Genomic DNA, 13545 nt, shown 5'->3' with positions numbered 1-13545 from the left:
CATAGCTTCCATTTATGGGACATCAGTGTATGACTAGAGCAGTCTTTCCTGCCCTTGTTTCTAAGAAAGCTGAACACCTTGAAATGTTTATCTCCAGCTTTCTTCTGTCTGTTATGCTGCCTGTAGAAACTTGACTTCTCAGGAATTGAACCTGATGTGAAACAGTTTGAGGAGAAATTTGGCAAGCGCATCCTGGTAAACTGCAATGACCTGTCCTTCAACCTGCAAAGCTGCGTGGCAGAAAACGAGGAAGGCCCAACAACCAATGTAGGACTGACCACCTGCTTAGCTGAGCATTGCTTGCAGCACACACTCACCACTCTCTTGTGTCAATACTGTTAAAGCACCAGTGCAGTCCAGTTTCAAAATGGGTCTTATGAAGTGTATGAAGCTGCAGTTAGCCTGAATTTACAATGGTTAGTCTTACATTCTGGTGAAATGGGACATCCCTTGAATGGATCCACCGTTCTTTGCCTGCTTATCTCTTTAATGCAGGGTAGTTAGTTAACCTTTCACAGCTTACACTGAGTGTGGACGTCTCCCCAGACATTGGTGAGAATGGCCCTAAAAATAAGACTGTATAATTGCTGTAGAGCCACTATCAGATTAATTCATATACACACAACTGACCTCCCCTCCATATATACACGTGTCACATATTTTACAAACACACACACCCCATCCCAGCACACCCCTAACCCATCAGGTTATATTCCACTGCCTTCCTCCCATTCCATCCCTCAGTCATACAGGATGTTGTACCAGTTCTACTTTTAATACCCCTGGTCTGCTCATGATACAGTGCCTTGTTGCAATGTACATCACTGTTACATTAAGATTTATACTCAGAAATCAGTATTACATTACTACAATGTTCTCTTGTGGTCATTTGTACAGTACACCTCAGCTCACCTGGTTTTGTTGTCTTCCAGGTGGAGCCCTTTTATGTCACGCTGTCGTTATTCGATATTCAAAGTAGTCGGAAGATCTCTGCTGACTTCCATGTGGATATGAACCATCCGTCCGTCCGTCAGATGGTGACCAACCCCAGCAGCCAGCAAATGAATGGGGGTGGGGACTCTCTGCCAGGTGGGAGGACACAGCTTTTTGACCTACACGAGAGTGGTTTGCAGTACCCCAGGCAGGTGGGTCTTCCACAGCCATCCATACATCTATGGACATGGTATGGAATAGATGGAACTTAGTGGCCAGGAAAAAAAATGACTTGTATCCATAAAAATGTCAGTTGAAGTCCCTTCTGTATTATCCTCTAAGTAAGGTACTTAACTTTAATTGCTTCATTTAATTGTCATTTTACTTAGCATCTGAGCTGGGGGGTCTAAATGAATTTTGACTCTATGCCGAGCGTAGTTAGAGAAATGGCCAGTGGATACATTTGATATTAACTTCATTGTGGAGTGCAGTTTTTCACGTGTAAAATACACTCATTTTCTTCAACAGCAATCGAGTGACTACACACGCAAGGGCAGAACTGTGGTTGATACAGAAAAAAGGCAGGAATGAGCTTGACCCCTGTGTCACATTCTCCCATCTCTAGGGTGTTTTCTCAGTAACATGTCCACACCCGGACATCTTTCTAGTGGCTCACATCGAGAAGGTCCTGCAGGGTGGCATCACACACTGTGCTGAGCCATACATGAGGAACACGGACTCAACTAAGGTGTGCTCTCCAACACATTCTGCTTGAAAAGCGCGGTTTAGACATCACTTTATTGATGATCTCAGACCAGACACCTCCATGGCTCCTTCTCCTTTTTTACGAATGCTGGACTAATGCTAGAATTGCTAATAGCCTCTAAGGTTTGCTGTTTTGGTCCATAGAAAATCCTGTTATAATCCATTCAGGAGACTGAAAATGAGTAATGCATTAGGCTGCTTTTCAAGGCCCTTTGTGGTTTTGGAGAGATTGGCAGGAGCTAATGGTAACTCAACTGGATTGCTGACAATAATCGCTCCCTACGTGTGTCTGCAATAACACTCTGGAGTCACTTGCTGTCTGCTCTGCTCTCTGCTGGCAGGCAGCACAGAAGGTCCTGAAGAACGCTAAACTGGCTTGCAGCAGACTGGGCCAATACCGGATGCCTTTCGCATGGGCAGCCAGGTAAGGTTAGGCGGTTCACTTCCTTAACCCGTGTGGGGTTTCTGTTTTGTACTGAGACAATGACCAGCAAACATGGTATAATTCATAACATGCTTGAGATTCTTGGGAGTATATTTAGCTACATTTTAGTGAATGAGACCGGAGGGTTAAATGAATTATCAGCTACAGTAAAACTGGTCTGTTCTTCATTGTTGTTTGTGTGAAACAGGATCAGATGCTGAAGTTCTCATGTGTCTCTCTGAAACTGTGATTTCCTTTTTTTTACTTGTAGAATGGCTGGCTAAGCATTCAGAGGCCTGGCTCTGTAAAAGCCTCTGAGATGGTTCATAATACAGTTAATGGCCTGAGTTTTCCACTGGATAGGTAGTTGGAGCTCCTATAAGAGCTATTGGGATGGTGTGAGCGCTCAGGCTTCAGAAACTCTGGAGGCATCCAAAACAGCCTGCTCACGTCTACGGTTTCAGCAGGGACCAAATGTGGGTGGGAGAGCGAGATTGTTGAGTGAAAAATTAGCTGAGAGGCTCAACGTGGCATTTAGAAGCCTTTTGTATGGAAAAATGACTGTAAAGGGGACCGTTGTCTGTGAGGCTCCAAGATTTGCTGAAAGCTTATCGGGTTTTTTTCCTCACAGGCCTGTGTTCAAAGACGCATCGGGCACGCTGGACAAGACGGCCCGCTTCTCAGCCATCTACAGGCAGGACAGCAACAAGCTGTCAAACGAGGACATGTTCAAACTGCTGGCAGATTTCAGAAAGTTAGTACGTCTCGTAAACATCCTCTGTCTCGTGACCTTTCCGGCACGTCTGTTCCATCTGAGTTTTTCAGAGATATTATGACTCCAGTAATGAATATCATTTTTTGCCATTTATGTTGACTCTATGACAGGATAACCATTTTGAAGTTGTACAGTCTGGACTCAGCTGCCAGGATTGAAGCCTTTATTAAAGGGAGAGAATCTAATGGTTCCTGCTGTACACAAAACACCATGTGCTTTAGCACCTTTACAAATATTTTCCACTGTGTTGTTCTTGAGGAAGGATCCAACCCAACAGTTTTTATTTTGTACTGAGTCAAAATTAAACAACAAGCAGTTTAAACAGCACTTTTCCCTTCTTTTCCTCAGGCCAGAAAAAATGGCCAAACTCCCAGTAATCTTAGGAAACTTAGACGTCACCATAGACAACGTTCCCCCAGATCTAACAAGTAAGTGCTTCAGCTGCACTGTGAATCAAAGAATGCAACACTTCTGTCCTCCTCAAAGAACAAGTTCATTTGTTTTTCGTTTTCACACCTCTTCCCCCCTTGTGCAGATTGTGTGACCTCCTCGTACATCCCCGTCCGACAGTACGACTGCAGCAGAGCGAGCCCACTATTCGAAGTGGAGGAATTCCTTCCATGCATAGCCAAGTGCTCACAGCCCTTCACCATTTACAACAACCACCTGTATGTGTATCCCAGGAACCTGAAGTATGATGGACAGAAGTCCTTCACAAAGGTACCTGGACCTGGGGCGCCTTCAGATCCTCTATGCAGTAAAATCTTCTACTGTTCTTCGATGTGGTGGCCAGTATAAAGTCCACTCTGTAGAAGGAAGTAAATGTAATTTGTTGAGCATTCTTGAGGGTTTAAAGACAATATGTCACATGGCCACAGAACCCAACTTATTCACTCCTCCAGTTTCAGCGTTATGTATTTAAATGGTGCAAAGGGAAATATAACACTTATCACCAAATACATAGTCTACAAATGTATATTTTTTAATTTAAAATATTATACTCTGACATCCATGACGTGAGCATATTTGTTTATGAAAGTGGCTGGCAGACAAGCTTTACTTCCTGGGCTGCTGAAAAGTATGTTAAGTCCCAGTACAGTACTGTGAATGTCACGTTTGTAGAAAATCCTTCTCTAATTAAGACCAGTCCTTACTTTTCTAAAAGAAACAGTTTAGATCCACAAATTAAGTGTTGTTTAGAGAAGCTAATGCATGGGCTACAGCGGAAATTAAAAATTTTTCTCTGTGCAAAGATAAGTGCACCAAGAAACATTTACCTGAAATAGCAAAGTAATGATAATCATTTGTTTTACAAAAACTGAGCACAAAGCTAGGGTCCAATTTTCTAGAACTAATTTTGGGCAGCTCATCAGCTTGTCTGGTCATTTTACTAGTTAATTTAACACAACGTGCTTTAATCTCAGTTAGCCATGTGTTGGTCCGCTTTCCCTAGGCAAGGAATATTGCAGTTTGCATCGAGTTCCGAGACTCTGATGAGGATGATGTCCAGCCGTTGAAGGTAGGCCCCTTTTGGTACCTGTCACATGTGGCTTTCACCAGGGAGGTTTATTTACATTTTTTGTATCACTTTGAAATCCCCTTGCAGTGCATCTATGGGCGGCCAGGCGGACGTCTCTTTACAGAAAATGCATTTGCTGCAGTTTTACATCACCAGCAGAACCCAGAGTTTTATGATGAGGTGTGTTTATCACTGGATGTTTTTTTGCATATACTCACATGCTGGTATTCTGTATGTTTATTCTGGTGCCACCTACTCTCTATATATTAAAGACGTACAGGTTGAGTTCAAATGTATGTTGGACTTGGGTCTTAGTGAACACTAATTTTCTGCTCTCCCAGGTCAAGATAGAGCTGCCCACTCAGCTTCACGAGAAGCACCACCTATTCTTCACCTTCTTCCATGTCAGCTGTGATAGTAATAGCAAGGCCACTACCAAGAAGAAGGACCAGGTAGAGACACAGGGTAGGTTGCCCTTACCATGGCAAATACCACAACAATTCAGGTAGTGATACATCCCAGGGTTGAACTGGAAATGTTTATGAATGGGAAGCTCCTCGGGAACAGTGAATGTGTAGTTGTTAGTAAGTTGTTGATAACCTTTTATGCTCTAGTTTTTTTTCTTTTTTAAATTTTATTACAATCTCTTTTCCTCATGGCCCACAGTTGGCTATGCTTGGCTTCCCTTGCTGAAGGATGGCAGAGTGATCACCAGTGAGCAGCAGATCCCTGTTGCTGCAAACCAGCCAGCTGGGTACCTCAGCTGTCAAGAGGGCATCAGTAAGGTAAAAGCCATCTGCAGTAAAACAATGGCACAGCATAGCAGAGAAAGTATGCATCCATTCATTCTCACACTACATAAGAGTTTAGAGGTGTCTCAGCTTGGTGGACATTAGCATAGTTAATCAGACACACGTGATAGTGAGCAGTTGTGTGAGAAAGTAATGTAGAAGTAATTGCATCCAAAGCCTTTTCATGCACAATGTAATGCACAGATAATATTTTTACATTGCGTTGCCTCTTCTTGACTTAAGATGTGGAGGAATGTTCATGTTGTATTTTTTTTCATTCTTGGCCATCTTCATAAGATACAAGTGCAAATAAAAACACTCCAGTCCAGGAATATCAGTTAGAAAAACAAATGAGGCAACCGATGATAAAATATGCTGTGAAATTGTGGTATAGTGTTAAGAAGCAAGCCTTGCAACCAGAAGGTTTCAAGTTTAAAACTTAGTAAGGGAAAATTCTGTTAAAAATGGTACCTGAAGTCAGCAAATATACAGCTGGATGCAAGTTTTTTTTCTGTCTGTTGGGGAAAGATATTTTGCTGAGAAGAAAGTCTGCTTGTTAATGTGGGTGAATTGTTTTAAGAGTTCAGCAATAGGAGAGTGACTCGTGTTGTATCTGTTAATTGCAGCATTCTGGGCCTGAGGTCAAATGGGTTGATGGAGGCAAGCCACTGTTCAAGGTGTCCACTCACCTGGTTTCTACAATCTACACTCAGGTTAGTAATACACGCCTGTGCTGCTGAATGTCACTGATTGATGTTATGATGAAATGGGAGGTTGTGTGAATACCTTGAAAGCAGAAGTTTTTCGGTGACAAAGACAAAACACGAACAATATTTAGCACTGTAGTGGTTTTGGCTTCTTTAATGTACTTTGCTGGATCTGTGTATTAGCAACCATGTTATTGTTTTTCTTCTTATTATTATTATTATTATTATTATTTAGCTTACTTAAAATATTAGCATTGTACACTGTGCTGACTACAATAATTGAACCATTTATACAATTAAGTTCAGTTACAATGATCAAGGGTACTATAGCTGTAGCAGAAATTCAAACCCAGTGCTCTGTTTACTATGAAACCTGCTTCCTCATTTCACTCTTACTCTGCCTCTTTGCTGTACCTACTGGACTTGCTTCAAATAATTTCTGAAAAAATTATGACAATCACCTATATTCACTGAAAAGTGAAACCCGTTGTGTGGTGGGTCAACTCTGTGTCTTCATCACAGGATCAGCATCTGCACAACTTCTTCCACCATTATCAAAATGATGGGTCTTCAACCCTAGCATCTGGAGGAGAGCTGGTGAAGTACCTGAAGGTAATGCAGGGATAGTGCCAGTGACTGTCGTGACAATTGTTGCCTCTCTAAACAAGTATTTCACAAGGACACTGCATGTCATGGTCTTGTGTTTTACTCAACAGGGTGACACTAGCCCACATTGCCACTCTTATTACCACCGACGTCCCTCCATTATATGTCAGTGTCAATTATATCCATTGCTGTGGCCTACTCATACTTTCACTTCTTAATGACACTGTTCTACACTATTCCAGTGAGAAAGTGTGTCTGTGAGCAAACAAGCCTTTTACACACCACATTTTCCTCACTTTCCTCATCTCCACTGTGGAGTTTATTTGCACATTCAGTGTGTCAATGGGATTCTCATGTAAACCCATGAGTTCTGATAAACAGTAGAATCAGGGGACACAAAGTAAGCTCGGGAACTGTCCCTGAAAGTTTTCCACATCGCTCTGCTGGCTCAAGAGTATCTCTCTTTCAACAGTAAGAGCTGCACTATGACGGACTTATTTACCCTATCACTGGATTGGCACTGTATGTTGGTATTATCGAAAACTTTGTTCAGATGCATTCAGTTTTTTCCTTGTCTGCGCATATTTGTTTTCACTGCTTCTGTCTGGTAAAATAGGGTGGAACACTTTGTCTGTGTTATCAAAGCTGACACCTGAAAAAGCCCGCTTTTTCCTCCTCCCCCTAGAGCCTACATGCCATGGAAGGGCATGTGATGATCCAGTTCCTGCCCACCATCCTGAACCAGTTGTTCCGCGTGTTGACCAGTGCCACCCACGAGGACGTGGCAGTCAATGTCACTAGGCAAGCCAGTGTACCCATTCCCCTAGCCACCCTCTTTCACAACAGCATAATCCCCTGAGACCATCTATAGCATAAAATTTCTCCTTTTCCTAAAGTGATAATTATTCCCCTTTTTATAACCACAAATGATTTTATGCATTTTCACTGCAGCAGTACAGACTCAGAACAGATAATTTCCCAATCCAAAAGGTCAGGGAGGTTGAAAATCTGCATGTACTCAGCCAAATAGCTTTTTTTTTTGTGTCTGTTACTGGTCTGTAGCAGACCTGCATCCGATTGGCCGTAAGACATTGCATACGGAAGCTGCAGTGTAGCTACTTCAGGTGTGCGTGTCCTTAATGAGCTGTACCTAGACCCCCCAATGTACATTGCAGGGTTTATCATTAGCATGACTTTTGGTCCCCGTTCAAACCTTGTTTGCGGGGCTCTTCTCTCTCCAGAGTCATGATCCACATTGTGGCACAGTGCCATGAAGAGGGTCTGGAGCACTACTTACGTTCCTATGTGAAGGTAAGCAGCTCCACACTACCTTTTCGGTCACTGGGCCACTTGCTCCACTGGCCCCCTGCAACATGCTTCTTCCCTTTATTCCTCCTAGTATGTGTTCAAAACTGAGCCATTCACGGAAGCAACCTTGAAGACGGTCCATGAGGAGCTGGCCAAAGCCATGACAGTTATATTGAAGCCCTCCACAGATTTCCTGATCTGCAACAAGCTTCTGAAGGTGATAAACGTTCTTCTCAGTTATCTGTACTGCGTAGATCTGTACATTTCAAGCTTAAAAGGCAACAGCTGCATTTTATACTGTTGATATTTAATTTCATGGATCCCTGTTTTGTTTTGTAGTCATTAGGGGTTTTTTTTTATTTTTTCTGTTATTATTATAAAATTTGAGTTTGTGGGGGGGCACGGTGGCGCAGTGGGTTGGACTGGGTCCTGCTCTTCAGTGGGTCTGGGGTTCGAGTCCCGCTTGGGGTGCCTTGTGATGGACTGGCGTCCCATCCTGGGTGTGTCCCTTCCCCCTCCGGCCTTACGCCCTGTGTTGCCGGGTAGGCTCCGGTTCCCTGCGACCCCGTATGGGACGAGCGGTTCTGAAAATGTGTGTGTGTGTGAGTTTGTCTTTACTCTTGTGCCTGTGTTTTTCAGTACTCCTGGTATTTTTTTGAAGCTTTAATCAAGTCCATGGCCCAGTATTTGATTGAAAGCAATAAAGTCAAAGTAAGTTGAATGTCTTTTCAACATGTCTTTTGGAGTCTGACTGAATGTATAAGAGTAATACCTTAATTTCACTGGCCTGTCATTCCAGAAGTTATACTAACATGGTGCATTTGTGGTACATGATGTACGCGTTCAGTGATGACATTATGAAATTTGTCTAAGTTGTGACATGCCTTCATGATAACATACTTGGTGCTGAACGACCTACTAACTTCAAGGCAGTTGCAGTCATCTCACAAAGTAAGACCTACAGTATATTACGAAACAGTTCAGCTACCCTGGCTCAAAGTGCAAAATAGTCCAAAAAGCACTGTTCAATCAGAGCCTGACATGCAAGTGTTGGGACAGAAATACATTGTGTTGTAGAAACCTGTCCCTCTCCATGAGGAATGTTCAAGTGTAGAGCATGGAACAAGGCTGTGGTAAGATCCTCTCTTAAAACTTTGGTGTAGAGTCGTCAGGTCCTCACCTTTGTCTCCTGGATTCTGCTCCACAGCTCCCCAGAAACCAACGCTTTTCGGTCTCCTTCCATCACACCGTGGAGACCCTGGTCAATATGCTGACACCCCACATCACCCAGAAGTACAAGGACAACCTGGATGCAGCCAGGAATGCCAACCACAGCCTGGCTGTGTTCATCAAGGTGCACACATGAACCTCGGGCTTACACATACAGGATTGGAGGCTCTACTTTGACATTTGATATTAAATTACACTGAAGTCTCTTATTATGTTTCTGAATATTGCTTTTTGCTTAAAAAGGTGCCAGGGCCACATGTGTTTTCATGTTCTCAGAAGTGCGTTTCTCCATATTTTCTCAGCGCTGCTTCACCTTCATGGACAGGGGCTTTATCTTCAAGCAGATCAACAGCTACATCAGCTGCTTTGCACCTGGAGAGCCCAAGGTAGGAAAACCCTGCCTGCCACTGGTTTGCAGTTCAGCTGGGACATTTTCCTGTGTTTATTTGCTCAGGACAGTACAGGAGGGAACATTGAACATTGTTTACTTTAATGTTGGTATGCACAGGAGGGCTAACCACTTAGCTTTAGAGTGACAGAAAATGTTTAAATTTTTTTCCTCTCTTCCTTTCCCTTCTAGATTTTCACCTACACTACTTCTTGAATTGTGAATCATGTTTGTTGCTACTATTTAACCCAGTACAAGGACACTATTCAAAGTTAATTTAATGTTTTCAGACCCTTTTTGAGTTCAAGTTTGACTTCCTGCGCGTCGCATGTAACCATGAGCACTACGTGCCGCTGAACCTACCCATGCCTTTCGGAAAGGGGAGAATCCAGAGATTTCAAGGTAATTGTCTGTTTGGTGTTTGTTCATTTCTTCCCCAGTTCTTTCTGCAAATAAACTTCACTGACACAAAGGTTTTTTTTTTTTTTTTCTGCTGTAAAATCTTTAATACATAATTTTCAGCAGGACCTGCACTTATCTTGACATGTAACTGGGATGACACATTACTCCACACCTAAACTGAATACCTTTATAACTGGTAACTATAGTACTTCAGCATAATGGGGTAGCCACGAATGATAGAACTCTACAAAATATGCGACTGTTCCTTAGCTCTATCTTTTGGCACGTTACCTTCACAATGTCTAATTGAGATCCTCCTTTCCTGCTCCTCTTGGAAGCAATAAGCAGTCCAAGTTTTTATCAAAGCTTGCCTCTGTCCAGATTCCTCTGCAGCCTGGGAGGTAGAGTGAGAGTAACACATGCTCTTCCAGGTTCACAGTTCCTCCTCCCAGCTGTTCTTCTTTTTTACTGGAGCTTATTTTGTTGTTTATGCTTGGCTTGTTGTCCTCTTTTCTTTTTCATAAATAAGATGTTTCTGTCTACGTGGAGTCACATGGGAAGCCTGTAGGTAGGTTTGAGGTGTGTTGCCTGTCTGTGCTTGGCCCATATTTATGGCGCAAGACAATGAATAGACTTGCCTGATCAGTTCGGTGTCTGGTCAGTGGTATGTGGGATTGCGCTTGTTGAGAAACATTTAACCAGTCAGCAGTCATTTTTTATATGAAGGGGATGTTTTCATATCTGTCAGTGTGAGCTGTAATTGGCTGATTATCATACGAAGCCCGGTGATATGGTCTGTTTTGTCCGGTACATACCAAAACACTGGCTCTTCATGCTATGAATGGTTGAGTTCTCAAAGATGCAAAAATTTTCCAGTTTGTTTATTTTTAATTGCAGTCCAAAGACATACTGTTCAGGTTCATCCATAGTGTGTGAGTAACAGAGAAAGTATGTACCACTGATGTATGGATGAGTGACCCAGTGTAAGTCACCTTGGTTAATAAGGTGTGTGGGCTAATAACACTACATAGAGCCTTTTAATTTTTTACATAGCTCAAAGTTAATAAACTATTAAAAAGTCTTAAAAGGTCGTTTTTCTTAAGTGTATTTATTTATATCCAAAACTTTTTTAGAGCCTACCCTGTAAGTAAATGAATATTGTATTTTATTAACCGTAACTAAATGAGTGTGAATTTCAGAAAAAAAGATTATTCACAAACAGACCTGCAGTCCCACTTGTGTTTGTAAGCTGAAAAGCCAGTGTACATTTATACACTGATCTGGGGTCAGTGAATATGACTTATGGAAAATAACTGCTGTTACTAAGTTATTTTATTAAGAAGACTCTGAACCTCTGTCAATTACAGCACATGCTTCTCACAACCGTGACAGGTGGTCGTACACATTCTGTGTCAGTGGATCTCAAGGTGTGGTTTTGCTGTGATTGTATACAAATGGACATGACTTTTTTGTGGTTTAAAATCATTCATCTAACAGAAGCTAATTCCTCCCTTCCTGCCTGCTTGGCTCGTGTCTTTAAGTTTTTACTTTGTCAATGTTATTGTGCTAAGATCACATCCTCAATTTGTCACTCCAGTCCTCTTGTTTGAATTTGGTTTTGTGTGATTGTGGTATTATTGCAATTTGACATCTACCTAAGTACTAATGCAGCATGGTTTATGCCACTTTTTTTCAGGATCATATTTCATTTATTCAAGCACTTAACTATAACTGGTGTAACAATGTGTAATCTACATGACTTTGCTCTTATGCATAGAACACACACACACACATGCATAGAACAAAGACTCAAAATGTGTTTTTAAACATGGAACTATTTCAGAAGCTTAGGTGGTCAAACACACTGGAAAAATGACAGCACACACAACTTCTTCCTCTTAAGAGTTTACCCATTTGGGAATCTGTTTAGTTTAAAACCTGCTTTTATTTATTTGTATAATTTAGAATGGTAGTCTGTCATTTGCTGAGCTGCAAGAATAGGAGATCCAATCTATTTCATCGAACCAATAGTGAGGCCCACATGAGCAGGTGTCCTTTTCTAATTCTTAAATGCCAGCTGTGAGACAGATTGTGATTAATATCAGATGTGTTCTGTAGACCACACGTGGCTGTATTTCTAGAGAATCGAATACTTCCCACATTTGATTATTTTAGGAATGAATGTTCATAAAATCAGAGTTGTGTATGAGATCCAAATGTTTGATGTGTTCCCAAATTTAATCTCCTGGTTTTTATTCTGAGTCCAGCTTGTCCTTCTGGAGCCTTGTAAGGATCTAATATGTCATATTTTTGGAGAACAGTGGTAAACCTTGGGTCAAACATTCAGCATAGGCCGTCCATCACAGTCTGTCTCAATAACTTGACATGTTGTAGTGTCAACTGATGGATGTGAGTTTGAGTAGAACAGGAATTCAGATGTGAACAGGAGGCCATAAGTGCATTCCCTGGCCTTTGAGTCGTCATGGTGGTCACAGAGAGGGTTCAAACACAGGCCAACGGTATGTTTGGTGTATTGTTCTGCTCACGGAAAGATAAGCTCAACATCCCCTTGATGACAGTCGACATAGTGCACATCTGGAGAGTTTATTAAAGCTAGCGCTGCATCAGTTCCCCCACTTTACATCTGTTATCATCCCTCCCTTAGACCTGCAGCTGGACTACTCGCTGACGGACGATTTCTGCAGGAACCACTTCCTAGTAGGCCTGCTACTGAGGGAGGTGGGTGCAGCCCTGCAGGAGTTCCGGGATGTGCGCCAGATTGCCATTCAGGTGCTCAAGAACCTAATGATCAAGCACACTTTTGACGACCGATACTCCTCCAAGGTATGGTGTTGCCTACTCAGTCATCATAGCTGAGCGTGGATTCACTGTGACTTGCTGTACTGGCGTAATGCTCTAATTGCTCCCAAATGTCTGTCTGTTTCAGAGCCAGCAGGCCAGACTGGCCACGCTGTACCTGCCCCTGTTTGGTCTGCTACAGGAGAACGTGCACAGGCTCAACGTTAAAGAGGTCTCCATCCGCTGTCAAATCAACAGCTCAAGCCTTATGACTCCTAGTGGATGAAAGTAGAACTGCAGTTCCTTGCTGTGCATGGTCAAGCACTGGTGAACTAAATGGAGACGTCTTTTTCTTTTGGACTTCAGAATGGGAGAGATGATTCTCTCCTGAACAACTCTTTGGCAACCCCACAGAAGCCAGGAGGTAGCTTGGACAACAGCCTCCACAAGGACGTGTTTGGCGTGATATCTGGAACTGGTGAGTGTCTGTTGGCTGCAAAGTCAGAGGAATGAACAGGATGTTACCTCCTGTGTTAATGTCTTAGTGACCATGTGTTTTCTTTGCCCTGCAGCATCCCCTCATGCCTCTTCCACCCCCAACATCAACTCGGTTCGACACGCCGACTCCCGTGGTTCCCTCGTCAGCACTGATTCCGGAAACAGCCTGCCAGAAAGGAGCAGTGACAAGACCAATTCCCTGGACAAGGTACCACCCAAGGTGTCTTCCCCTGCCCAAGCTGTGAATACTATTCCTAATACTGCTTACCTTCCTATTCATAATGAGAAGAGCATTATATGAAACTGCTTCTTTTATAAACCAAATTGTGAATTGTAATGTTCCGAAATTATCATTACTACTTTGACCTAAAATTTGGTTTGATGGAAAGACCCCCGAGGA

The 13545-nt window shown here is 42.6% G+C and overlaps 1 protein-coding gene across 14 annotated transcripts in view; it reads left to right on the top strand.

The window, feature by feature from the left end:
- LOC108920678 (dedicator of cytokinesis protein 9-like) overlaps positions 1-13545 on the top strand; it is an 83745-nt gene that overhangs the window by 52348 nt on the left and 17852 nt on the right. For 6 of the 14 annotated variants that reach the window (XM_029256942.1, XM_029256936.1, XM_029256935.1 and 3 more), the window contains 25 exons: positions 127-267; positions 933-1145; positions 1559-1681; positions 2040-2122; positions 2754-2876; positions 3246-3325; positions 3433-3617; positions 4351-4416; positions 4504-4596; positions 4758-4881; positions 5083-5201; positions 5834-5920; positions 6437-6526; positions 7206-7321; positions 7762-7831; positions 7920-8045; positions 8468-8539; positions 9036-9182; positions 9361-9444; positions 9737-9848; positions 10378-10416; positions 12514-12692; positions 12796-12879; positions 13014-13125; positions 13220-13365. In XM_029256942.1, coding sequence (XP_029112775.1) covers positions 127-267; positions 933-1145; positions 1559-1681; positions 2040-2122; positions 2754-2876; positions 3246-3325; positions 3433-3617; positions 4351-4416; positions 4504-4596; positions 4758-4881; positions 5083-5201; positions 5834-5920; positions 6437-6526; positions 7206-7321; positions 7762-7831; positions 7920-8045; positions 8468-8539; positions 9036-9182; positions 9361-9444; positions 9737-9848; positions 10378-10416; positions 12514-12692; positions 12796-12879; positions 13014-13125; positions 13220-13365 — 2814 coding nt within the window. The remainder of the gene's footprint in view (positions 1-126; positions 268-932; positions 1146-1558; positions 1682-2039; positions 2123-2753; positions 2877-3245; positions 3326-3432; positions 3618-4350; positions 4417-4503; positions 4597-4757; positions 4882-5082; positions 5202-5833; positions 5921-6436; positions 6527-7205; positions 7322-7761; positions 7832-7919; positions 8046-8467; positions 8540-9035; positions 9183-9360; positions 9445-9736; positions 9849-10377; positions 10417-12513; positions 12693-12795; positions 12880-13013; positions 13126-13219; positions 13366-13545) is intronic. The other 8 variants (XM_029256943.1, XM_029256938.1, XM_029256937.1 and 5 more) reach the window with 3 other exon arrangements.

The sequence above is a fragment of the Scleropages formosus genome, chromosome 12 (genome assembly GCF_900964775.1).
Source record: "Scleropages formosus chromosome 12, fSclFor1.1, whole genome shotgun sequence".
NCBI lineage: Eukaryota > Metazoa > Chordata > Actinopteri > Osteoglossiformes > Osteoglossidae > Scleropages > Scleropages formosus.
The sequence above is the reverse complement of the archived record's forward strand: the minus strand, read 5'-3'. Positions and strand labels throughout refer to the sequence as shown.